Raw genomic sequence first — 26966 nt, 5'->3', positions numbered from 1 at the left:
TCAAATAACAAGGAAAGCCGAGCGTTTCCGAAGTTAAAATTTCATTACACTGAAACGGATTAAGAACGATAAAAGATGACTTAATAAAGAATGCTTGCTTTCCTGTCCTTGTCCCGTCTTGTGTAAAGATAAAATAAAGTGAAAGCACTGAAACGGAACCATTTGTTAGTTGCAAGTCATAATTTCCGAATAGGGAGTTATGCCAGTTGTGTGTGAGTCGACCGCTAATTTACATATACAAAAACCTGCAATTCATAACCCATAATATAGATAAACATATTAGGCTTGCCAAAGGTTTTTTTTATTTTTTTAACGTGTCCTTTTAATGAATATTAAACTTTTATTTATTGACTGAGGTTTGAGCACTATTTTTACTGGAAATCAGTCCTATTTATTTGTATTCCGAAACGCAGCCACACTGCGTCCTCTTGATGTACAAAATTTAAGAAACCGCGTTAAATAGAAGAAATTTTTTGGGAACATAAACATAATAAATCACTGCCATGAACTGGAAAAAAAACTGAATATCAACAAATTTTTTTTTGGTGTATTTTTGAACGTTTTGAAAGCTAAGATTTTGCAGCTTTTATGTTTGATTAAAAAGTATAACTAAGAAAGCTTGCCGAGGGGGCTAGACCAGCATAAACAGGAAAGAAAGCAAACTTCGGCTAGTCTTAGTTTATATACCCTTGCAACTATTGCAAAAGTAAATTAGTCTTGTCTGTTTAAACATTGAACTTTAATAATTTTCAGCTAAATTATTTGATCGTTTCTGTGGCAGCTATATATATAGTTCTCTGATTTGATTTTTGTTCTATTGGACATAGTAATGGTTTAATAATTTAGAGTTACGATTTTAGTTTTATACTAAAAAAAAAAAAAGTAATACTGAATTATAAAACTATTACTATGTCCAAAAGAACGAAAACAAAAAATTGAAAATTAGAGAACTGTTTATTTTTAACTTTATTTTTTGTAAATATTTTGATTGTTTCCAAGGAAGCTACTATATGATATAATCGTACGATTTTAATCAAACTTAAAACAGAAACGATAAACCACTGTATCTCAAAGAACTATACAAAATTAAAAACAGCAGTTACAATTTTTTCCCACAACTTTTGGAAAAGTTTCATGCAAATAGCTTTAAAACTGAGGGACTAGTTTGCGCAGAAACGGACGGACAGACGGACATAGCCAGATCGACTCTCCTAGTGATGCTGATCATTATTAAATATACTTTATATAGTGTCGAAAACGTCTCCTTCACTGCGTTGCAAACTCCTGACTAAAATAATAATACCCTCTGCAAGGGTACAAACATCTATACCAGCTTAATCAGAATACCCAAAATGCAAAAGTTTGCAAATAGTGGTTTTCAATAATTATATAGAAAATCAATTCATTTATATTTGAACCAATCACTCTACAAATTTTATAGCAAATCAAATAAAAGCTGCTTAGGCAACGAACTCGTATGGAATTGGAGCCAGAGCGATGGGATCCTCCAGCTTCTTAACGAAGTGCGCCTTCTTCGGCTGCTCAGGCTGACGCTTAAGGCTGACCCATTGACCCTTCTCCTTGGCCTCCTTCAGCAGCCGCTCGTTCTCCTTCACGCGACGCAGGAAATCCTCACGGCACTTGGAGTGGTGGATGTGCTCGATGCGCACATTGACACGCTTGGCAAGGATCTTACCGCGAACACGTTTATTTACAATTACACCAACAGCATGCTGAGTCACATTGAAGATCCGACCGGTCTTGCCATGATAAGCCTTGTAGGGCAAACCTTTCTGTACGGCTCCGTGTCCCTTTATGTCCACGATGTCACCGATCTTAAAGACGCGCATGTATGTGGACAGTGGGATGACACCATGCTTGCGGAAGGGGCGGGAGAACATATCTCGTGTGCCGCGGCGGTAACCTTTCGAGTTGGTCATTTTATCTGATCTAATTCCCTGCAACAGTATGAAAATTTTAACATAACTAACAATATTTTAAAAATTATGTTTGCAATTACGAAAAATTTTTCACTAACCTTTTACGTATTGACGTCCACGCGCTCGTTAAGTTAGGGAAAGAAAGAAAGATGGCTACCTCTATAGAGATGCCACTTTGTGACATTTATCTAGGCTTTCATATCGGGACCTAACGATTAATACCCTCTTCACACACAGTCTATCCGTGGGAAACAGTTGGTATTTTTGCGAATGTGAAACTCCAGTTTACACAGAGCACATCCAGCATCTCCATTCCTATAACAGCTGATATGAAAAGAAGTGGCCCATCGAAACATAAACAAAGATTGTTTAAGTGAATTCGGCGAGACTGAAATGAATAATTTACCGACTTTTTTTGTTGTTGTTTAAACGCAAACATTAACGGTGGAATTTCGCAGCAGATTCAATGAATCATGAAACACTAGAGGTGAAGAAATATTGATTTTTGCAGACATCGAAGTTTTCGATATTATTGGTGGAAAATAATATACATTTTTTCACATAACTTTTTTGTTTTATATCTTAACGCATGTTCTTGCCTAAAAATAGGTGCTTGTCAACAACAGTAAAGCAAAGTCTTGTGCGGCCGTTGCAAAGAAGTTAAAGAAACCCATTATCCTTTATACAACTGAAGGTTTTAGCATCTACAGCTATGTAAGCTTTTGCACCATTTTGCAATAAGAACTATTGCTGTAACGCAACGGCGATTTTCCAATATATACCTCCATTGCATTTTGTATTAGTTGAAAGTTGAGCTTTGGCCTTTTCCCTATCTAAGGCGATATGGTCGAGAAGGTTTGTTGTGTTGCTGGCCGTCGTTATAGATCTCCTGAATAAGTTGCATTTGCAACGTGTTTTTCAAACAGCTTATTTTAACAATCAAAACTTCTACCATTTCGATCCCGGCTCCTCCAAATTTGCATCTGAAATTAATATTACAAGAATATTGTGAGTCTAAAGTTGCGATTCCAAATGAAGGTACAAGTGTACCCAAATGCCTGAAAGTTTAAGCATAGGTACATTAATACAAGGCATATTAATAAAACTTAATTATCCGAAATTTGTTTATGTCCACCACGACATCAGCCACCACCGTCGAGAGAACATTGAATTTAAATAAAGTAAAATATTTACAAAAAAAATTAATTAATTTTCATACCTACAATGCACTTGTCCACTGCTCATTTAAAGATTGATAAACATCATAAACATGCATAAACATGCCCTGCCAAACATCGATGTAACCGATGAATTGAATTGAATTGAATTGAACAGCTAATATACAGATTCGATGTCAACTATTATTTAAAAGTTTAAATAGCCATATTACCACTAAACAGCTGTGGCTCATGAGAACATAAGCAAAGATGGTTGACCTGTGGACTTTGTTAACGTTTTGACGAGCCACAGCTATTTAGATCAGCTTAAATCGGAAGGTGGAAGATGGATGAGCTCTGTGAAAATCGAAGTTTCACATTTGTTGAAAATTCCAACCGTTTCCAACGGATGGACAGTGTGGAAAGAGGGCATAACGTCGACAGATAAGGAAATACTGTCATTTTACTCTGAGAATATATATGATATTTGAATATTGGTAAGGTAAGTACGGATACATATTGTTTTTTCTTGTTCAAAATACATTTTACATAACTTTTTATTAAGAGCACTGTTGTTGCTAATCTTCTCTCTCGGCTTGTTTCCTTTTTTCGCATTAACTCTTATCTGTGTCAGCACTTGCGTATTATACAAGTATTCTGCAAAAACTTTTAAAGCATTTTTATGAAGAGACACAAGATACACAATTTTGTATACCTAATTTGACTAATATTTAAAAGGCGTTTGATAAATTGGCTCGATGTGCCAGAGTTTATAAATGAAGTTTTATAATAGGCTCCCAAAATGTTAAAATAAATAAAAACAAAGTTTTGTTGGTAAAGCTAGTACTCAGATCGACGAACAGTTTCGCCAGCGAAAAAACTTCATTCTTTCTAGTGAGACCGAAGTTTTCAGATTCACCCGAGTACGTGTGATTCTGTCATAATGTCAAGCAGCTGGGCTTGTTGACAAACAAATTAATTTGAGAAAGCAAAATCGAAGATGTTGAATATAAACTATTTCGATTGCAAGATTACATTTTTTATTCTTTTCGCCAGGGCTTGACAAACATTCATCGAGAGTTCATCCCAGACGTCTGGCAACGCTGTACATTTCTAGTATTTTTTCCGTCGATCTGAGTATATACACGCAAAAAGGCACGTTTGAAAAGTGTACGGTTATTTGCCTCTTGCTCTATCTCATAGGCAGCAAACGGGTTTCGATGAAAACATCGATAGAACAGATTTTCTCGGGCTATCGAGAAATTCGATTGTTTTCTCTCACTATCGATGTTATTTTTTGTATAATAGCCTGATTCCATTGCCGCGATAGTGGATTTTTTAAATGTGCCTGATTCCATTGGCGCATTAGCATTTAGCACGAACAGCTGATCTGGGTTTGTTTACTTTTGAATTTTGGCAAATCCAAAGGAAATTAATTAAAATTAACGAACATGAGTGAGTTTACTAAACTCTGTAATGCTCAGCAGGACATCTATAATGCGACCGAGGCATTTGCCAACTTGGACGACAAGGAAGAGAAACTGATTACGTTGTTATGACGGGTTTTGCAATGGAGACCATCACAGGATCCCCGTATATGTGGGAATTATTTTATGCCAAAGATCCAGCAGTAATGCATTGTGGTACAGCGAGCAGAATTTGCAGCGTGCGCTCTAGTTTTCAGTCATTTTTATACAAAATAGATTTTATATTCAAAAGACATCAAAAATTGCGTCAACCTTGCATATAGAAAACAGCTGTTGTAGTGGTGGCACAACAAAATATCGTTCAACATCGGTATTTTCCGGTATTTTTTCTAGAAATGTTCGGGGCGAATGTTTTTAATCGCATTTAAAAATCGCATTTGTTTTAAATGCGGCATTTAGCCTTATGGGATTCCCTGTGTAAATAAATGCGCATTAGGCTAAATGCGCAAAACCGTCAAACAACGCAATCAGCTTCTCTTCCTTGTCGTCCAAGTTGGCAAATGCCTTGGTCTCATTATGGATGCCCTGCTAAGCATTAAAGAGTTGAGTAAACTCACTTATATTCATTATTTGTAACTCGTTTCTTTGGATTTGCCAAAATTTATAAGTAAACAAACCCAGATCAGCTGTTCGTGCCACTCACATGTCGGAGTAGCATTAGCAGGACAAACGTATGACGATTCCAATGAGCAATAAATGGAGCAAATTGACAGAACCCGATACCCGATAGTAAAATACTAGACGGAATCGAGCAACAAAAATAACATTCGATATAATACCACTGTGGCCGATATATCAATGAGCAAAATGGTATTTAAAAAGTACAATATTGATAATTTTTGGAGTTGACGACAAAACGAAATAAAAAAGCGAGGCTTAACTGTATACAAATTATTTTTTATTATTAAAAGGTAACAACCGAAAACCTTTAAACGTTAAAACTAGCGGGATAAACACAATATCATAAACAAAACAATAAAATTTGAATTTATCTTTAAAAATGCAGTGTGACCATGATTTTTTAACCAGAAAATCTTAAGTAGTATTCTTATAGTTGTCTCTGTCTCTGAGCTTCAAAGAATTCGTCAATGAATGAGGCGAACAATGTAATGTCATACCCGTTTAATGAAGCCTTACCCATTTTCACAACCGCATCCGTCGACAGCGAAATTTTAATTACAGTCTGTCCAAAGCTAGGCGAGTGGTGGAAAATGCGTTTGGCCATTTGAAGGCTAGGTTCCGATTTATTGGAAAAGGTTTTGTCCTACATAATATATTGAATGAACACATAAGCATCATCATTACTGGCAACTAACTGCAAATGACTTGAAGGAACAACCAGATCGGACTAATATGCCTGCCGATTTCAGCCAAATGGCAGAGAAAATAAGATCAGCTGTCGCCCAATATTGCCTTAATGGAAACAATTGATGTTTTTTGTTCGTTTTTGTTTTATTTTATCTTCAAATTTTTGTTGCATTTTCAGTTGAAGCCGTCTGGAAAATACTGAAACGAACCGATACGTCAGCAGGTCCCGCTATCGATAAGATTTGGTGGTGACACCGACTATTGATAGCGGGAGAGGATCTAGCTATTTAAATTTAGCCCGGTTCGCTCGTTAACTGGGTTAAATGGCCTTGAATACGTTCGCTGACCCATCTTGAGAGAGCGGGAGGGAAAATGGCGAGCGACTTTGGTGTAGGTCAGGGTTTTGCTTTAGTTGCTGCAAGAAGTAGTAGGAGAACGGTCGGAAAAAAACCCAAAATTTAAGTTCGTGATTAGTGTTTGAATAACTCAAAGTGAGTGGTTATTTATTAGTCCGGAACTTGTAAATTACAGTGTTTTTTTATATTGAAGCCGCCGGGGACCCTAACTAAAGGGCCCCGGAAATTTAAAAGATTTGGGAAGTGAAAACTTACCAGGCGGACCTAACCTGGTCGTCGTCCACCAGCCGCCGCAGCATTAGCCGCAACAGCATTGGCCGCAGCAGCATCAGCAGCAGCAGCATCAGCCGCAGCAGAATTAGCCGCAGCAGCATCAGCCGCAGCAGCAGCGATCAGTAGCAGCAGCAGCAGCCTCAAGGGCCAGCAGCTACAGCGACTGCCTCCAAGACGGCCAGATACGGAGATTCCTTCGGTGAGTCCGTTCCGGGAACGAATGCCCGCGCTGGCCACGTGGTCATCTCCAAGTCCACCGACGCCCTGCTTCCGGCCACGCTACGCTATCCTCCGGACCAATTGGCTCCGTGCGGACTCGCGCTGGTTTTCGCCGTCAGCGTTTTTTCTGCTGCAGTTTCAACCACATCCGACGTTGAACTCTGCAATAAATAAGTTTTAGTTATTGTTTTGTGATATCATGCAGTCAAGATTGTAAAGTACTTACTGTGAAATCTAATCTAAATTTAGAGGCTCAAGCCCGAACCCTAGCCGCGCGTCCAACTACATCTAAATTGGGTCGCGAAATTTAATAACTTGTGGGATTTGTTTAGCGTACTTACCTTATCAGCACGTCCCTTTTTTTCCCTTGGAGCTCCTCAGGATTAGGCGACCCGGTTGGCAAACGCCTCCAATTTAGTGCCGTGCGGCGACTTTGCCTGACACTTGGAACTTTAAGCGTCTAAAAATTTCCCTTTCGGTTGTTTCCGCTTTGACCGCTTCTCATCTGGGCGACGGTCTGAGATCGGCCTTAAGAGTTTCTAACGAAAAGAATAGATTATCAGTAGGAATCAATAATGAATGTATTTACTTATTAATCTTGCCAAGAATTAAATGTGAACAAGCTACCGAGATGGTTGTGTGAATTACCTTGGGCGGGGAGATGAGCCGATCCTAATCCACCAGGAATAGACTCCGGTCTGCCGGAGATGGGGTGTGCCTCCCACATCTTTCTTGGGGCACCCAAGGTTGGGTGGGTGCGTCGTGGCAAGGACATCGAAGCCACCAATTTCGTCGAATTGTCTTAGTTTGCTTGATGTACATATAACTTTGTTTTGTTTTGATTTGTGGTAGAGATGGTAAATCGACGTGAGACGTCCGATGAGTCGGAATCGATTGTTCGGACTGCGGGGCATAGGGGGTACTCCGCCCTGGGACTCCGTGGCTAGCCGGCGCTGCCCTCCGGGAAAAATGCAGTTCCGTAACATTTTCTTTTATTATATTTTTAATTAAAATAATTCTTTAAAATTAGTTTAATCTATTTTAAATTAATTTAATTTAATTTAATCTGTCATTTTCATCACCGTTTTTTGCTCCATGTTGTGGATGCGGAAAAATCCCAAAAATGAGTTCAGCGACTCGTGTTGCTGCCACACAGAAGAAGCCCCCCGCTTGGCACCATTTAATTTTTTCCTGCCTGCACGCATATAATAATTACCTTTACTTTTTTGTTAGGTTTTCAATTTTCGTCCTAACATTCTTATAGGACACATCATGCCCATCCTCCATCATGGTCTAGGCCATCTCCATGTATACATGGATATTTTTGCGGTTTCCACGCAATGTCCACATCAGCTTGCTGTTCTTGTATCATCGTTCTCGTTCTTGTATCATCGACCTGTTGCATACCGGTTGCTTTGGCGCGTTCCATTTTTCAATTTTTCGTTGTGAATGCTTAATACTCACTGCCAACTGGAAGATTTTAGAGTTGTACCGAAAAAAAAATCGGCTTACTATCGCATAAGCTACACCGTCAAATATTTATAGAGATAGTATTTCATAATTATAGCCTGATTCCATTGCCGCATTAGTGGACTTTTTAAATGTGCCTGATTCCATTGGGGCATTAGCATTTAGCTAATGCTGCTCCGATATGTGAGTGGCATGAGCAGCTGATCTGGGTTTGTTTACTTTTGCATTTTGGCAAATCCAAAGGAAATTAATTAAAATTAACGAACATGAGTGAGTTTACTAAACTCTGTAATGCTCAGCAGGACATCTATAATGAGACCGAGGCATTTGCCAACTTGGACGACAAGGAAGAGAAGCTGATTGCGTTGTTATGACGGGTTTGCAATGAAGACCACCACAGTTTCCAAAAAGGGCTATGATCCCCGTATATGTGAGAATTATTTTATGCCAGAGATCCAGCAGTAATGGCTTATGGTACTGCGAGCAGAATTTGCAGCGTGCGCTCTAGGTTTCAGTCATTTTTATGCAAAATAGATTTTATATTCAAAAGACATCAAAAATTGCGCCAACTATGCATATAGAAAACAGGTGTTATAGTGGTGGCACGAACAAAATATCGTTCAACATCGGTAGTTTCCGGAATTTATTCTAAAAATGTTCGGTTCGAATGGTTTTTAATTGCATTTAAAAATCGCATTTATTTTAAATGCGGCATTTAGCCTTATGGGATTCCCTGTGTAAATAAATGCGCATTAAGCTAAATGCGTTTTAATGCGCCAATGGAATCAGGCTATTAATCTATATTATTTATACAGTATTGATGTTTATTAAATAAAGCTGCAAGCTGGCGGATTAAATTTGAATTGTTTCAGTTTGTCAACAATTTAAGCTTACTGAGAGTAATAGCCGAATTCCATTGGCGCATTAAAACGTATTTAGCCTTATACGCATTTATTTACACAGGGAATCCTATAAGGCTAAATGCCGCATTTCAAATAAATGCGATAAAAAATAATTCGCCCCGAACGTTTTTAGACAAAATACCGGAAATACCGATGTTTAACTATATTTTGTTCGTGCCAACACTACAACAGCTTTTTTTTATATGCAAGGTTGGCGCAATTTTTTATTTCTTTCTAATATATAATCTATTATGTTTAAAAATGACTGAAAACAAGAGCGCAACGGCAGGTTCTGCTTGCAGTACCACAATGCATAAGTGCTGGATCTCTGACAGGAGACACATACGGGAATCATTGTCCTTTTTAGTCTCCATTGCAAATTTTTCAAACAACACCAGCTTCTCTTCTTTGTCGTTCAATTTAGCAAATGCTTCGGTCGCATTATGGATGTCCTGCTGAGCATTAAAGAGTTGAGTAAACTCACTTATATTCATTATATATAGTAAATTTCTTTTGGATTTGCCTAAATTAGTAAGTAAACAAACCCAGATCGTGCCACTCACATATCGGAGTAGCATTAGCTAAATGCTAATGCGCCAATGGAATCAGCCACATTTAAAAAGTCCAGTAATGCGGCAATCGAATCAGGCTACAAGGCCGTAGCATACACAGTTCCTATGAATTCCCAAAACTTCGGTCACCCTAGGCAGAATAAAATTTAAAAAATGTTCGCTAAAATACTCACATCTAAAAGAAACTTCGACAAAAAATAAAGAATATTGTACTTAAAAATTTATTTAAATATTTAAGTCCTATCCAGCTTCTTAAATTCAATGCCCGCATACTATTTATTTATGTGCTCTTCACCGTGATACCAAGGATAACTTTATCTTTAACTTTATCTTTATTATTATCCTAGTGCTACTAGTATATTCACTTATAAATTAAGTCACAATGAATTTAAAAAGAATTTTTATTTGAATTCCTTATACTAATGTTTGATTATTTAGAGTTTGTATTTAGCTAGATTACTCAAATCTTAGATTCTGTTAAGGTTCATTTGTAACATAATTCTAAATTGCGTTGCGTTAGTTATAGCTTTTATTTCATGCGGTAAATCATTCATTTGTCGATTAGCAGGTATTATGAAGTGCCTTATGGAGCTGGTCGAATTACATATAGACCAGTTAATGTTGTTTGTTCTGTTGGATACAGAAAAGTTAAAAAGTCTAAATAGATAGGCCGGTTCTTTAGTGGCTATGTAGAAAAACTAATGAGCTATATTTAATGAGATTAGTAAAATCAAAATCAAAAAAGTGTGTAAGAATGCTGAAATTTGGACCAGGTTTTTTCGATTTTACATACTGTGGCGGACTAAAGTCTACATACGACCCTTTTTTTTGGAGTTTAGCCAGCTCTGTAGAGTTTCCAGTAAATTTGATGATGCAAGCTTGTTTTAAATTTAATTATAAGACAAAATTTAAAATATCGCCTTTATTCACCAATAACTTTCGAAGTTATTAACCAAAAACTGAAAAAAGGCACTGACAAATGTGAACATACGTTTTGTAAGACAGCTGTTTCTGGTATTACTTTTAGCTTATAACTAACGGTAAAGTACCGTTCTTTTTTTAATTATGCTTTACACGGTATTTGGTTTTTCTTTATTTGTATTTTATTTTTTGGAACACGCTACAATCGCGAAAGTGTCTCATCGAAAGAAAATTCCTGTGGCTGTGCGGAAATTGGTGATAAAATATCAATATTACTTCATAGATCGTATGTTCACTTTTGTCAGAGCCTTTTTTCAGTTTTTGGTTAATAACTTCGAAAGTTATTGTTAAAGACGATATTTTGGTTTTTGTTTTATAATTAAATTAAAAAAAAGACTGCATCATTAATTTTACTGGAAACTCTACAGAGCTGGCTAAACTCCAAGAAAAGGGGTCGTATGTAGACTTTAGTTCGCCACTGTATATCTTGCGTTAAAGGCAACCAACAGCTTTATCTGGCCAGAGGAATGGCAATGACCAAAGACATCTATACCGTACAGCAAGGAAGGTAGAATAATATATCTGGCTACTAGAAATTTTATATTAATTGCCAGAAACGCTTTCGTGTACGCTAACTGCCTCAAAATGCCGTATGTTCTGTCGGAGGCCATGTTAATGTGATGATGCCAAGAAAGTGATTTGTTGAAAATAATGCCTAAACTGGTGGCTTGGTCAATAAAACTTATAACTGAACCATCTTTCATAGTTGATGGCAGCTGTCTTGTATCTAAATCTCGTATATATGTAACCATTCTTTTGGAGTTGGTTCGATTTATCTCAAGCCCAGATTCTTATTTTTTCAAGTTCAGCATTACAAGATGCTATAAGTTGTTAATTTCTGTTAGCGGTCGACTTACATGTATTTGCACGTCATTGGCGTACAATGTACACCACACACAGGCAAGTTATTTGGTAGGTCATTTATGTAGACGGAAAACAAAAGGGGCACACCACGAGTAGGTTTTAAGAAAATTTACATTCTTGATTCAGATACTACGGCTTGCACTCGATCAGATAAACATGACCTAATGGGACTGGTTGCGGAGGTTGAAAAACTATACAAGTTACTTAGCTTAGAACAGATTATGTTATGATTTATTGTTTCAAAAGCCTTGCTATGATCAAGCAAAGTTAAAATAGTGACATAGCTTTTATCCACATTCTTTCAGACATCTTCGTAAATTTTTATAGTAGCAGTTCAGCTTCGTTTTTTTCGTAATCCTGATTGGTTGTCACTCAATAAAATAAAAATTAAAAATTTTGTCTTTGATTAAAGCCCAGTACTCAGTCCGACAAATCCATTTTTCAGATAACTACCGAACATTTTTCGTCACGGTCTTTTTTCGCCGTAAAAAACATTGTGTTGCTAGCATGAAATGAACTCTGGGTGAACATTCGTTAGGCCCAAGCGAAAAGTATAAATAATTTAATCTATGGTAGTTGATGTTGGCAAAACAGAGTATTTCTCACAAAAAAATGTGAACGAAAAAAACTTAGAAAAACCGATAGCAATGGACTTTTTAAATGTGCCTGATTCCATTGCCGCAATATCATTTAGCTAATGCTACTCAGACATGTGAGTGACATGAAGAGCTAATCTGGGTTTGTTTACTTTTCAATTTTGGCAAATCCAAAAGAAACGAATTTAAAATAATGAATATAAGTGAGTTTACTCAACTCTTTAATGCTCAGCAGAACATTTATTATGCGACCGAGGCATTTGCCAACTTGGACGACAAGGAAGAGAAGCTGATGGTGTTGTTTGACGGGTTTGCAATGGAGACCACCACAGTTTCTAAAAAGGGCAAGGATCCCCGTATATGTGGGAGTTATTTGCTGCCAGAGTCTAGCAGTATTGTATTTTGGAACTGCGGGCAGAATTTGCATCGCATTTATCGCATTTATTTTAAATGCGAAATTTAGCCTTATGGGATTCCCTCTGTAAATAAATAAGTATTAGGCTAAATACGTTTTAATGCGCCAATGGAATCAGGCTATAAAGTCTCTTTCCCTTTTGTGAAAAGAGTTCCATAAATAGCTACAAACATTTATAGAGATTTTAGTTATAATTTAACAGTAACATATACATATGGCTACAGCCAGCAAAATCAAAGTTGTTGACCACAGTTTACGTAAACATCGCGCCGGCCAAACTGCTGACACAGCGTCTGGCCGGATGCTCGTGCATAGCCGGCAAGCACTGCCCATTGGAGTGGCCGCTATGAAGTTCAATTATGTTAGCTTTAAGTTTTAGTTCTGATTTGACTTTCAAATAATAAAGAGCCATCGCTCGTAAACTCAACTCCGACCAACAGTCGTTAACTGCGTATAATTTATTCACTGTCTGAGTCCATAGATCAGCAGGTAAGAGGGGCAATCACCCCTCCAACGTAATCATCATAATTCAGCATTGGGATACCTTCGGCCAGCCGGCCAGCAATCAACAGCGGACATACCGTTCGCCTGAGAGGAAGAAAAGGAACTTCCTGATACCGACGGCGACTCATCACCCACCGGATCAAAAATTAAACTAATTTATAGCCTGATTCCATTGGCGCATTAAAACGCATTTAGCCTAATGCGCATTTATTTACACAGGGAATCCCATAAGGCTAAATGCCGCATTTAAAATAAATGCGATTTTTAAATGCGATTAAAAACCATTCGCCCCGAACATTTATAAAAAAAATACCGGAAAATACCGATGTTGAACGATATTTTGTTCGTGCCACCACTACAACAGCTGTTTTCTATATGCAAGGTTGGCGCAATTTTTGATGTCTTTTGAATATAAAATTTATTTTGTATAAAAATGACAGAAAACTAAAGCGCACGCTGCAAATTCTGCTGGCAGTACCACAATGCATTACTGCTGGATCTCTGGCATAAAATTACTCCCACATATACGGGGATCCTAGCCCTTTTTGGAAACTGTGGTGGTCTCCATTGCAAACCCGTCATAACAACGCAATCAGCTTCTCTTCCTTGTCGTCCACAATGCATTACTGCTGGATCTCTGGCATAAAATTACTCCCACATATACGGGGATCCTAGCCCTTTTTGGAAACTGTGGTGGTCTCCATTGCAAACCCGTCATAACAACGCAATCAGCTTCTCTTCCTTGTCGTCCAAGTTGGCAAATGCTTCGGTCGCATTAGGGATGTCCTGCTGAGCATTACAGAGTTTAGTAAACTCACTCATGTTCATTAATTTTAATTAATTTCTTTTGGATTTGCCAAAATGCAAAAGTAAACAAACCCAGATCAGCTGCTCGTGCCACTCACATGTCGGAGTAGCATTAGCTAAATGCTAATGCGCCAATGGAATCAGGCACATTTAAAAAGTCCACAAATGCGGCAATGGAATCAGGCTATTATACATATAGAAAATAAATAATACGACATTAAGACCGTAGCACTTCCAGTTCCGATGAACTCACGCAACTTTGGTCACTTTTGAAACAATAAAGTTTTCCCCTAGCGAAACGGTTTTCTGATCTGAATACTAGGTTTAAAGAGTGAAAAGAAAATGTCTCAGTGAAAATAATACAATGATGCGTCTTACCGGAGAATTTCCGTGTTTTTATTAATTTTCATTTTATTTTTAAACAATTTATTATAAAATTCACAGTTAAGGAATATAAGCAAGCGGAAAAAAATTGCTTCTTGTTTTTCTTTTCCGAATAACCTCCTAGTGTCGGCAATTAATCGATGACTTCTTTCCCGATACATTATCAACTTATAGCCAAGTTATACTCACGCACGTCTCCTATCGATTTCGGATTAGACGCAATGAAGCAGAATAGGCTGTTACATTTGACAGACCTGCTTCATTGCGTCTGGACAGCTGTTCTTTGTTTTGTTTTGTCAAGGAAAATCCTCCCGTCTTTTTTACCTATTTTTGTTGTTGTTTTCGGTCGTTAGTGTTATTAGTTTCCCACGATAGAATATAATAAACATCGAAAAAACATCGGTAAAAATCAAAATTTTATAGAATGATGCACTTTGACGCACTTTGTCCTTATCTCTATCTGCCTATACAAAACCTATGTAAAAAGAAAACTGCCTCTAGACACAGACGCAATGAAGCAAACCATCTAGGCCCTTAATTTACTGTTGCAAGAAAACATAAATTAAAAAACTAAAATCTAATTTTGGTAACAACAATTCCGTACATGATCCATTCCTCATCATCATTTGCCAACTTCTGTACTGATATCCTATTTTAGTGGCAGGTCCCTCCATGATGCCTCGGCTTGTTGGTATAGAAACGCTTCAAACTTTGGCCTTTGGAACGATGTGTTCATATTTTGCCATACGCACTCCTGCAATTGCGGCCGTAGTTCCCTACGTGAAATCGAAATTGAATTTAGAGTAGCGACTTTTGTTTTCGAAGCTAACAAGGCCACGTGTACAGTATCGATCATCTGTACGCGAATGAAATTGGAATTAATCTTTGTATGTATGGGTGATCATGCATTCCCACCCAGTCAGAAAAAACACGCTTCCAGGATGCGTTCTTTTACGCTTCCTTTGCATGCGAAAAACGCATTCCAGATCCCTGAAAGCTCCCTTTCCTTTTTGTTCGAGACGGGACAAAAAGCAAGCCTTCTTTTAGAACCGATCTAAGAACGAGTCTTAATGCGTTCCATTGGAAGGTAGTTTCAACTTCGGAAACGCTCGGATCAACAATTAAACTAATTGGCGCTCAACTAGTGGTAACAAATTACCCGACCGAATAAAACTAAAGCTTGGAAATTAAAAGTGACGGCGGCGCGGGAAAAATGTAGCTGCAAAAAGACACAAAATTCACAAACATGTAAGTGGGCGCTTCGGCCAAAACTTTTATGTCTTCAATCAAAGTTATCTATATAATTCGGACCACTGTCTCAAGAAAAACAAGCATTTAATTCTGCTCATTTAATTATTGTAAAAAAAAAAAAAAAAAAATCAAATAAATAAATAAACGAGTGTGAAGTGAATTTTGGGAAAATCTCGGTATTTAGAATTTAATAATTTATAAATTGGTGATAAAATATCAATATTACTTCATAGATCGTATGTTCACTTTTGTCAGAGCCTTTTTTCAGTTTTTGGTTAATAGCTTCGAAAGTTATTGTTAAAGACGATATTTTGGTTTTTGTTTTATAATTAAATTAAAAACAAGACTGCATCATTAATTTTACTGGAAACTCTACAGAGCTGGCTAAACTCCAAGAAAAGGGGTCGTATGTAGACTTTAGTTCGCCACTGTATATCTTGCGTTAAAGGCAACCAACAGCTTTATCTGGCCAGAGGAATGGCAATGACCAAAGACATCTATACCGTACAGCAAGGAAGGTAGAATAATATATCTGGCTACTAGAAATTTTTTTATTAATTGCCAGAAACGCTTTCGTGTACGCTAACTGCCTCAAAATGCCGTATGTTCTGTCGGAGGCCATGTTAATGTGATGATGCCAAGAAAGTGATTTGTTGAAAATAATGCCTAAACTGGTGGCTTGGTCAATAAAACTTATAACTGAACCATCTTTCATAGTTGATGGCAGCTGTCTTGTATCTAAATCTCGTATATATGTAACCATTCTTTTGGAGTTGGTTCGATTTATCTCAAGCCCAGATTCTTATTTTTTCAAGTTCAGCATTACAAGATGCTATAAGTTGTTAATTTCTGTTAGCGGTCGACTTACATGTATTTGCACGTCATTGGCGTACAATGTACACCACACACAGGCAAGTTATTTGGTAGGTCATTTATGTAGACGGAAAACAAAAGGGGCACACCACGAGTAGGTTTTAAGAAAATTTACATTCTTGATTCAGATACTACGGCTTGCACTCGATCAGATAAACATGACCTAATGGGACTGGTTGCGGAGGTTGAAAAACTATACAAGTTACTTAGCTTAGAACAGATTATGTTATGATTTATTGTTTCAAAAGCCTTGCTATGATCAAGCAAAGTTAAAATAGTGACATAGCTTTTATCCACATTCTTTCAGACATCTTCGTAAATTTTTATAGTAGCAGTTCAGCTTCGTTTTTTTCGTAATCCTGATTGGTTGTCACTCAATAAAATAAGAATTAAAAATTTTGTCTTTGATTAAAGCCCAGTACTCAGTCCGACAAATCCATTTTACAGATAACTACCGAACATTTTTCGTCACGGTCTTTTTTCGCCGTAAAAAACATTGTGTTGCTAGCATGAAATGAACTCTGGGTGAACATTCGTTAGGCCCAAGCGAAAAGTATAAATAATTTAATCTATGGTAGTTGATGTTGGCAAAACAGAGTATTTCTCACATAAAAATGTGAACGAAAAAAACTTAGAAAAACCGATAGGAATGGACTTTTTAAATGTGCCTGATTCCATTGCCGCAATATCATTTAGCTAATGCTACTCCGACATGTGAGTGACATGAAGAGCTAATCTGGGTTTGTTTACTTTTCAATTTTGGCAAATCCAAAAGAAACGAATTTAAAATAATGAATATAAGTGAGTTTACTCAACTCTTTAATGCTCAGCAGAACATTCATTATGCGACCGAGGCATTTGCCAACTTGGACGACAAGGAAGAGAAGCTGATGGTGTTGTTTGACGGGTTTGCAATGGAGACCACCACAGTTTCTAGAAAGGGCAAGGATCCCCGTATATGTGGGAGTTATTTGCTGCCAGAGATCCAGCAGTATTGTATTTTGGAACTGCGGGCAGAATTTGCATCGCATTTATCGCATTTATTTTAAATGCGAAATTTAGCCTTATGGGATTCCCTCTGTAAATAAATAAGTATTAGGCTAAATACGATTTAATGCGCCAATGGAATCAGGCTATAAAGTCTCTTTCCCTTTTGTGAAAAGAGTTCCAGAAATAGCTACAAACATTTATAGAGATTTTAGTTATAATTTAACAGTAACATATACATATGGCTACAGCCAGCAAAATCAAAGTTGTTGACCACAGTTTACGTAAACATCGCGCCGGCCAAACTGCTGACACAGCGTCTGGCCGGATGCTCGTGCATAGCCGGCAAGCACTGCCCATTGGAGTGGCCGCTATGAAGTTCAATTATGTTAGCTTTAAGTTTTAGTTCTAATTTGACTTTCAAATAATAAAAAGCCATCGCTCGTAAACTCAACTCCGACCAACAGTCGTTAACTGCGTATAATTTATTCACTGTCTGAGTCCATAGATCCAACGTAATCATCATAATTCAGCATTGGGACACCTTCGGCCAGCCGGCCAGCAATCAACAGCGGACATACCGTTCGCCTGAGAGGAAGAAAAGGAACTTCCTGATACCGACGGCGACTCATCACCCACCGGATCAACAATTAAACTAATTTATACATATAGAAAATAAATAATACGACATTAAGACCGTAGCACTTCCAGTTCCGATGAACTCACGCAACTTTGGTCACTTTTGAAACAATAAAGTTTTCCCCTAGCGAAACGGTTTTCTGATCTGAATACTAGGTTTAAAGAGTGAAAAGAAAATGTCTCAGTGAAAATAATACAATGATGCGTCTTACCGGAGAATTTCCGTGTTTTTATTAATTTTCATTTTATTTTTAAGCAATTTATTATAAAATTCACAGTTAAGGAATATAAGCAAGCGGTAAAAAATTGCTTCTTGTTTTTTCTTTTCCGAATAACCTCCTAGTGTCGGCAATTAATCGATGACTTCTTTCCCGATACATTATCAACTTATAGCCAAGTTATACTCACGCACGTCTCCTATCGATTTCGGATTAGACGCAATGAAGCAGAATAGGCTGTTACATTTGACAGACGTGCTTCATTGCGTCTGGACAGCTGTTCTTTGTTTTGTTTTGTCAAGGAAAATCCTCCCGTCTTTTTTTACCTATTTTTGTTGTTGTTTTCGGTCGTTAGTGTTGATAGTTTCCCACGATAGAATATAATAAACATCGAAAAAACATCGGTAAAAATCAAAATTTTATAGAATGATGCACTTTGACGCACTTTGTCCTTATCTCTATCTGCCTATACAAAACCTATGTAAAAAGAAAACTGCCTCTAGACACAGACGCAATGAAGCAAACCATCTAGGCCCTTAATTTACTGTTGCAAGAAAACATAAATTAAAAAACTAAAATCTAATTTTGGTAACAACAATTCCGTACATGATCCATTCCTCATCATCATTTGCCAACTTCTGTACTGATATCCTATTTTAGTGGCAGGTCCCTCCATGATACCTCGGCTTGTTGGTATAGAAACGCTTCAAACTTTGGCCTTTGGAACGATGTGTTCACATTTTGCCATACGCACTCCTGCAATTGCGGCCGTAGTTCCCTACGTGAAATCGAAATTGAATTTAGAGTAGCGACTTTTGTTTTCGAAGCTAACAAGGCCACGTGTACAGTATCGATCATCTGTACGTGAATGAAATTGGAATTAATCTTTGTATGTATGGGTGATCATGCATTCCCACCCAGTCGGAAAAAACACGCTTCCAGGATGCGTTCTTTTACGCTTCCTTTGCATGCGAAAAACGCATTCCAGATCCCTGAAAGCTCCCTTTCCTTTTTGTTCGAGACGGGACAAAAAGCAAGCCTTCTTTTAGAACCGATCTAAGAACGAGTCTTAATGCGTTCCATTGGAAGGTAGTTTCAACTTCGGAAACGCTCGGATCAACAATTAAACTAATTGGCGCTCAACTAGTGGTAACAAATTACCCGACCGAATAAAACTAAAGCTTGGAAATTAAAAGTGACGGCGGCGCGGGAAAAACGTAGCTGCAAAAAGACACAAAATTCACAAAACATGTAAATGGGCCCTTCGGCCAAAACTTTTATGTCTTCAATCAAAGTTATCTATATAATTCGGACCACTGTCTCAAGAAAAACAAGCATTTAATTCTGCTCATTTAATTATTGTAAAAAAAAAAAAAAAAAAATCAAATAAATAAATAAACGAGTGTGAAGTGAATTTTGGGAAAATCTCGGTATTTAGAATTTTATAATTTAGAATTTGACAGCCACAGTTAAGTTTTTTTTTATTATGTACGGTGGAGGAAATTTTCAATGCGAAATTATTTAACAAAATAATAAATTTATTAATTAAAATTATGCCCCATAATTTTTCTTTCTGTGTAACGGCGCATCGCTTATTCGCCTGCCATTTCGGTGATTTTATTTTCTCACTGTGTACTAAATATAATTTTATACAGCGGCGGCACATTCTCTCACTCTGCAGACATTGTTGCATGTTGAAAGGAAATACGACCCCCAAAGTCTTTCGAATTTGTCTTTGTTTATGCAGCGCTTTTGCTTACGTGCACGGGTTTCTGTGCAGTTAAATTCAACTGCACATGAGTGATCCGTTTCTCCAATATAGGAACAGAGAGTATAGGGCAAGTCCACGCCTCAACCCCAAAACGCAAGCCAACCGTCCCTCCTACAGACGTCATGGATCCCGAGCAACTTAGGTCCGTTATACAGGCAGCGGTTAATAATGCCCTAACAGAACAGGCCGCTCAGAACCACATAAGAGAGCAGGGGTTAAGACAACAAATCGAGGAGTTGGCTGGTAGCAATAAATACTTCACCAGCAACGGCCGCAGAAATAAAAACATACACGGCTATTCAAATAGATGATAATATACAATGTAGCGAACCTTTAGATGCTGTAAAATGCTTGCCCGAATTTGCGGGTGCCGCTTACCATATTTTCAGACGGTATGATGGTAGCTCGCGCCACTACCAGGCAGTTATCACCATTAGAAGTAAGATTAGGGGCCCTGCCGACGCTACTAAATTTCGACGCGATAATAAGTCGTCTTGACTGCACGTTCAGTGACAAGCGACCAATGCATGTCATTGAACAAGAGCTGGGAACCCTAAGACAGAATGGCATGACCCTTCTACAGTATTACGATGAGGTTGAGAAAAAACTTACCTTATTGACAAATAAAGTCAATATGTCGTATGACACGTCAATGGCAACAATTTTGTGCGCCAAATTCCGCGACGACGCTTTACGCGTGTTCATTTCAGGCCTCAAGCGAAACCTCACGGATGTGCTCTTCTCGGCAAAGCCGAAAGACATGCCATCGGCCTTGGCCCTGGCACAAGATGTGGAATCGAACCACGAAAGGTATATTTTCGCAACTACGTTTGCAAGAAGCCAGGAGGACAAAGATCGTCGGCAAAATCCAAAGCCACAAGATCGTCAACAGGACAAGCCTTTCCCGCAGCCTAATCAGCAGTTTGGTGCCGGTAAAAACCCGCACTTTAGCAAACCACATACGGCCCAAGTGCATTCTGCACCGCAAAATAATACTCCGGAGCCAATGGTTGTTGACTCATCCATTTCTAAATTTGTACAACCGACCCAAGCACAGGCTTACCAAAACGGGAGACCGGCTACGTCCGGCCGTTCAGGCCCTATTAAAAGACAAAGAGTTAATCATGTCGCTCAATGAGCGAGCAAGTCGACAAAAATTTTTCTAGCGCAGCCTCCAGTGCAGCGGCAAAAGTTGATGACGATGCCATTGAAGATTATGATTCGGATGCCATCAATTTTTTAGGGGGAAATCCCTGCTACCCGTCCTCAGACGAAGAGTAGAGGGGGCTTCCATGAAATTCCTCATAGACACGGGCGCGTCTAAAAACTTTATTAGACCTTACAAGGGGCTAAAAGGCGTCCGCCCGGTAGAAGCCCCTTTCAATATTCATTCAATCCATTGCGCAACACAAAATAACACAGAAATGCCTTGTCTCAATTTTCAATATAAAAGCAACATTCTTTATTCTGTCGGACCTATCAACGTTAGATGGGATAATCGGCCTCGACCTGTTAACACAGGCTGGGGCATCGCTTTGCTTAAAATCTGGGAGTCTTAAATGGGGTACGGAAGTCGAAGAAATTTCCTTCCATACCTGTGCTGATGTCAATTTTATTAACGTAGATTGCTCTGATGCACCCCCTGCAATCAAAGATGCCTTTATAAAAATGCTTAAAAGCAGAAAAAGGGCATTTGCAGACCCCAATGAGGCACTACCATATAACACTTCGGTAGTAGCCACAATAAGAACAATGGATGAAGAACCTATTTATGCAAAACTGTATCCGTACCCCATGGGTGCGGCCGATTTTGTTAACAAGGAAATCCAAAATCTATTGGGCATAATCCAAAAATCAGTGTCTCCGTACAACAACCCAATATGGGTAGTGGACAAGAAGGGCACTGATGAAATGGGCAACAAAAACATGCGACTAATAATTGACTTTCGCAAGCTAAATGAAAGAACGGTACCTGACAAGTACCCCATGCCAAATATCTCCATGATATTGGGAAACCTAGGCAAGGCCAAATATTTTACAACTTTGGACCTTAAGTCAGGATACCACCAGATCATGCTCGCAGAGCGTGATCGCGAAAAAACTTCATTTTCGGTAAACGGAGGGAAATATGAATTTCGCAGACTCCCTTTTGGTCTGAAAAATGCTGCCAGAATTTTTCAAAGGACAATCGACGACATTTTGCGAGAGCAAATCGGCAAATTTTGTCACGTATACGTGGATGATGTGATTATTTTTTCTGAAAATGAAGAATCACATGTCACACACGTAGATTGGGTTCTAAAGACCCTCTACGAAGCAAACATGAGGGTGTCTGTAGAAAAATCACGCTTCTTAAAAAAAACCGTAGGCTTCTTGGGATTCATAGTCACCAGCAATGGTGCAACAACTGACCCAGAGAAGGTCAAAGCCATTAAAGACTTCCCGGAACCAAAATCCGTGTTTGAAGTCAGATCATTCCTTTGCCTGGCGAGCTACTACAGATGTTTCATAAGGGACCCATTTTGGAAATCTTGAAAGGGGAAAACGGAACGGTTAGTATACATAGGTCACGGAACATTTCGGTCCAGTTCTCTGAGGCGCAGCAACAAGCGTTTCAGAAGCTGCGAAATATCTTGGCATCTGAAGACGTCATGCTAAGATACCCCGACTTTAAAAAAGCATTTGATCTAACGACAGATGCATCGGCCTATGGCATTGGCGCGGTATTGTCCCAAGAGGGTCGTCCTATCACAATAATCTCAAGGACATTGAAAGACAGGGAAAGAAATTATGCTACAAATGAAAGGGAATTGTTAGCTATTATTTGGGCATTAGCCAAATTACGGCACTATCTGTACGCAGTAAAAGACATAAATATCTTTACTGATCATCAGCCCTTGACCTTTGCGGTCTCGGAGTCAAATCCGAACGCTAAAATCAAGAGGTGGAAGGCGCGCATCGATGAGTCAGGTGCGCGTATTTTTTATAAGCCTGGCAAAGAGAACTTGGTCGCGGACGCGCTGTCCAGACAACAACTCAATACCATGGATGAGCAGGAAGCTGAATCATGCATAGCCACGATACACAGCGAAATTATGCTACAAATGAAAGGGAATTGTTAGCTATTATTTGGGCATTAGCCAAATTACGGCACTATCTGTACGCAGTAAAAGACATAAATATCTTTACTGATCATCAGCCCTTGACCTTTGCGGTCTCGGAGTCAAATCCGAACGCTAAAATCAAGAGGTGGAAGGCGCGCATCGATGAGTCAGGTGCGCGTATTTTTTATAAGCCTGGCAAAGAGAACTTGGTCGCGGACGCGCTGTCCAGACAACAACTCAATACCATGGATGAGCAGGAAGCTGAATCATGCATAGCCACGATACACAGCGAACTCTCCCTGACCCACACCATTGATTTTACGGACAAACCACTGAATTGCTTCCAGAACCAATTGGTTCTCGAAGAGGCGCGCTCCCCATTGAAACGCAGCTTCATACTGTTTGGGAACAAAAGGCGTCTCTTAGTTAGCTTCTCTTGCAAAGAATCATTGCTCAGAGAAATCGCAGATATTATCGTTCCTAATGGCGTAAACGCGTTGGCCATGATACAGGACCAACTGGTTCGACAATTTCCAGTAACAAAATTCTGGCACTGCAAAAACCGAGTAACAGACATTTTTGCAGTTGATGAGAGACGAGAAATTATCACAGCTGAGCATAATAGGACCCATAAATCGGCCCAGGAAAATGTGAAGCAAGTGCTCTCCGAGTACTACTTCCCGAAGATGGCAAAATTGGCCAGCGAAATCGTCTCAAACTGTAAGACATGCGCGAGAGCCAAATACGACAGACATCCAAAAAAACAGGAGCTGGGTGAGACACCAATCCCCTCTCATATAGGAGAAATATTGCACATAGACATATACTCCACCGACAGGAAATATTTTCTCACTTGCATCGACAAATTCTCGAAATTTGCTGTCGTGCAACACGTCCACTCAAGGACCATTGAGGATCTTAAACCAGCTTTACTTCAGCTGATGAATTATTTTCCAAAAGCTAGAGTAATCTATTGCGACAACGAACCGTCGTTGAAGTCGCAGACAATCTCAACCTTGCTCAATAATCATTTTGGCGTTAGCATTGCAAATGCACCGCCTCTACATAGTGTTTCAAACGGGCAGGTAGAGCGGTTCCATAGTACCCTATCGGAACTCAGACGATGTTTAAAAATCGACACCGGAATAACCGACACCGTGGAAATAATTCTATTAGCCACTACCAGGTACAACAAATCAATCCACACGGTCATTGACAAAAGACCAGCTTATGTGGTGCAGGCGAACTCGGACGACTTACAAACAGAAGTCCGGGAAAAGATAAAAAACGCACAGGACGCGCTAAGAAACAGGGAGAACGCGACTCGGCAGAATAGGGTCTTCGAAGTTGGAGAAAAAGTTTTCGTAAAGTCCAACAAAAGGCTAGGAAATAAACTTACACCCTTGTGCGAGGAGAAAAACTGTAGAAGCGGACCTGGGGACCACGGTCCTCATTAAGGGGAGGGTGGTCCACAAGGACAATCTTAAATAGTACAATCAGATAATGTCCTTCTTTAACCATTTTTATTACACTTTTAAGCCACTTGGCGCAAATTCGTACTAGCCATAAGTTTCATTGCCACCGGCATGCCTTTTAGTTAAAGTTTATTTTATTGATGGTGGGATACCTCTCGATGAACAAAAAAATAGCTAAAGTTCAATTCCACAGGTTCGGACTCATACCTTATTTTTTCCTATCCTTGGCGTCGGCTTACATAACTGATTATTCCCAGGCCAAGTATATCCCCATCGTTGACGGCCAAATACTAGTGTGGATAGAGTTCGCGTTTGTCACTCACACAGCGAACCTCTCGGAGTATGCGCGCGTGGTGGAAGAAACAGACAACATGATAAACATGTTTCCACTATCCCACATGAAAAAGCTTCTAAGCGTAGATACCGCCCACCTCCAGGACTTGCTAGAGTCGTTGGGCATTCATCATCGAGTAGCTAGGAGTCTAGATTTCTTAGGGTCAGCGCTAAAGGTCGTAGCAGGGACACCGGACGCCGGTGATTTAGAGAAAATCAGATTCACCGAAATGAAGTTAGTTGAGTCAAGCAATAGGCAAATTCAAATAAACACTAAAATTCAAAATCAAATTAATCAGCTAACATCGACCGTTAATCAAATTCTGAGATCCGCCAAAAATTCACAAGTAGACACTGGACACCTATATGAGACACTACTTGCTAGAAACAGAATGTTGATGATGAAATTACAGAATTTAATGCTTGCAATAACCCTTGTCAAAATTAATATTGTTAGTCCAAACATTTTAGACCACGAAGACTTAAAATCAGTTTTGCTTGAGGAACCAACCAACACTCCCATAGGGGATCTTTTGCCCGTTTCGTCCGTGAAGGTTCTGCAGTCCTTTAACGTGTTAAATTTTATCATAAAATTTCCTAAAATAAAATTAGCATTCAAAAAAAAAACTATTTTTCCAGTCGCTCGTGGTGAGACAATGCTGCAGATAACAGACAACATTATAGCGGAATGCGGCGGAGAAATTCACGCCATTAAAAACTGCTCCGTGTCACCGGGAGCCACATTCTGCCGTTTGGCAGAGAGTTCATGCGCCAAAGAACTGCATGCTGGTGGGATGGCGCATTGCCAAACACAACAGAGCTACCTGCACCCAATCACATATGTGGACTAAGGGATCGTAATCATCAACGACAGGTCTGCCAATGTTCGAGTGGATAATGGGACAGAAGTCTGGATACATGGCACTCACCTCATCACCTTCGATAAACAGGCCATGATAAATGAAACCCTCTTCATCAATCACGCTAACGCCCAGAAGATAACTCCAGGGGCAGCCAGCTCCCCTCTGTTGAACATCACTGCCCACCAAGATGTTCTCAGCCTCCCGTACCTTCACCGCTTGAGTGAACGAAACTTGGAGTTTATCAAGGAGTTCCGAGACGAGATTGACGACAACCAAATGCATCTCGCAGCAATTATTGTAGGAACAATGTGCTGTGCGCTCATCTGCATTGGTCTTACTTACCAGCGCCTTAGTAGGGCAAAAAGATCTGTCATCCAAATAAAAGAAGTGATTGCGAATTTAGGATCGGCCGAGGGCGGCCTTAACTTAAAAGGGGGAGTAGTTAACTGTGGCCAGCAAAACCAAAGTTGTTGACCACAGTTTACGTAAACATCGCGCCGGCCAAACTGCTGACACAGCGTCTGGCCGGATGCTCGTGCATAGCCGGCAAGCACTGCCCATTGGAGTGGCCGCTATGAAGTTCAATTATGTTAGCTTTAAGTTTTAGTTCTGATTTGACATTCAAATAATAAAAAGCCATCGCTCGTAAACTCAACTCCGACCAACAGTCGTTAACTGCGTATAATTTATTCACTGTCTGAGTCCATAGATCAGCAGGTAAGAGGGGCAATCACCCCTCCAACGTAATCATCATAATTAAGCATTGGGACACCTTCGGCCAGCCGGCCAGCAATCAACAGCGGACATACCGTTCGCCTGAGAGGAAGAAAAGGAACTTCCTGATACCGACGGCACTCATCACCCACCGGATCAAAAATTAAACTAATTTATACATATAGAAAATAAATAATACGACATTAAGACCGTAGCACTTCCAGTTCCGATGAACTCACGCAACTTTGGTCACTCTTGAAACAATAAAGTTTTCCCCTAGCGAAACGGTTTTCTGATCTGAATACTAGGTTTAAAGAGTGAAAAGAAAATGTCTCAGTAAAAATAATACAATGATGCGTCTTACCGGAGAATTTCCGTGTTTTTATTAATTTTCATTTTATTTTTAAACAATTTATTATAAAATTCACAGTTAAGGAATATAAGCAAGCGGAAAAAAATTGCTTCTTGTTTTTCTTTTCCGAATAACCTCCTAGTGTCGGCAA

At 39.1% G+C, this 26966-nt stretch overlaps 1 protein-coding gene and 2 long non-coding RNA genes across 5 annotated transcripts; 1 reads left to right on the top strand and 2 right to left on the bottom strand.

The window, feature by feature from the left end:
- Positions 1 to 1375: 1375 nt before the first annotated feature.
- LOC128264275 (60S ribosomal protein L21) lies at positions 1376 to 2183 on the bottom strand. Its single transcript, XM_052999684.1, has 2 exons — positions 2039 to 2183; positions 1376 to 1958 (listed from the first exon to the last, which is right to left on the bottom strand). The coding sequence occupies exon 2, from the start codon at positions 1938 to 1940 to the stop codon at positions 1461 to 1463; it is 480 nt and encodes a 159-aa protein (XP_052855644.1). The 5' UTR covers positions 1941 to 1958; positions 2039 to 2183; the 3' UTR covers positions 1376 to 1460.
- A 3422-nt stretch (positions 2184 to 5605) lies between these two features.
- On the bottom strand, positions 5606 to 7971 carry LOC128264278 (uncharacterized). Of its 3 annotated transcripts, none has more exons than XR_008268700.1 (5): positions 7957 to 7971; positions 7389 to 7693; positions 6967 to 7279; positions 6504 to 6901; positions 5606 to 6307 (listed from the first exon to the last, which is right to left on the bottom strand). It is a non-coding gene; the product is annotated as an uncharacterized LOC128264278 (long non-coding RNA). The 3 variants fall into 3 exon arrangements; XR_008268701.1 differs by lacking the exon at positions 5606 to 6307 and having other exon boundaries at positions 6363 to 6901; positions 6967 to 7028; positions 7082 to 7279; XR_008268702.1 differs by lacking the exon at positions 5606 to 6307 and having other exon boundaries at positions 6363 to 6901; positions 6967 to 7268.
- LOC128264279 (uncharacterized) lies at positions 6253 to 7370 on the top strand. The gene is made up of 2 exons (XR_008268703.1): positions 6253 to 6383; positions 6442 to 7370. It is a non-coding gene; the product is annotated as an uncharacterized LOC128264279 (long non-coding RNA).
- Positions 7972 to 26966: the final 18995 nt, after the last annotated feature.

Source organism: Drosophila gunungcola, unplaced genomic scaffold, assembly GCF_025200985.1.
Source record: "Drosophila gunungcola strain Sukarami unplaced genomic scaffold, Dgunungcola_SK_2 000063F, whole genome shotgun sequence".
Classification (NCBI taxonomy): Eukaryota; Metazoa; Arthropoda; class Insecta; order Diptera; family Drosophilidae; genus Drosophila; species Drosophila gunungcola.
Note: the sequence above shows the minus strand (reverse complement) of the source record. Positions and strands in the feature narration are given on the sequence as shown.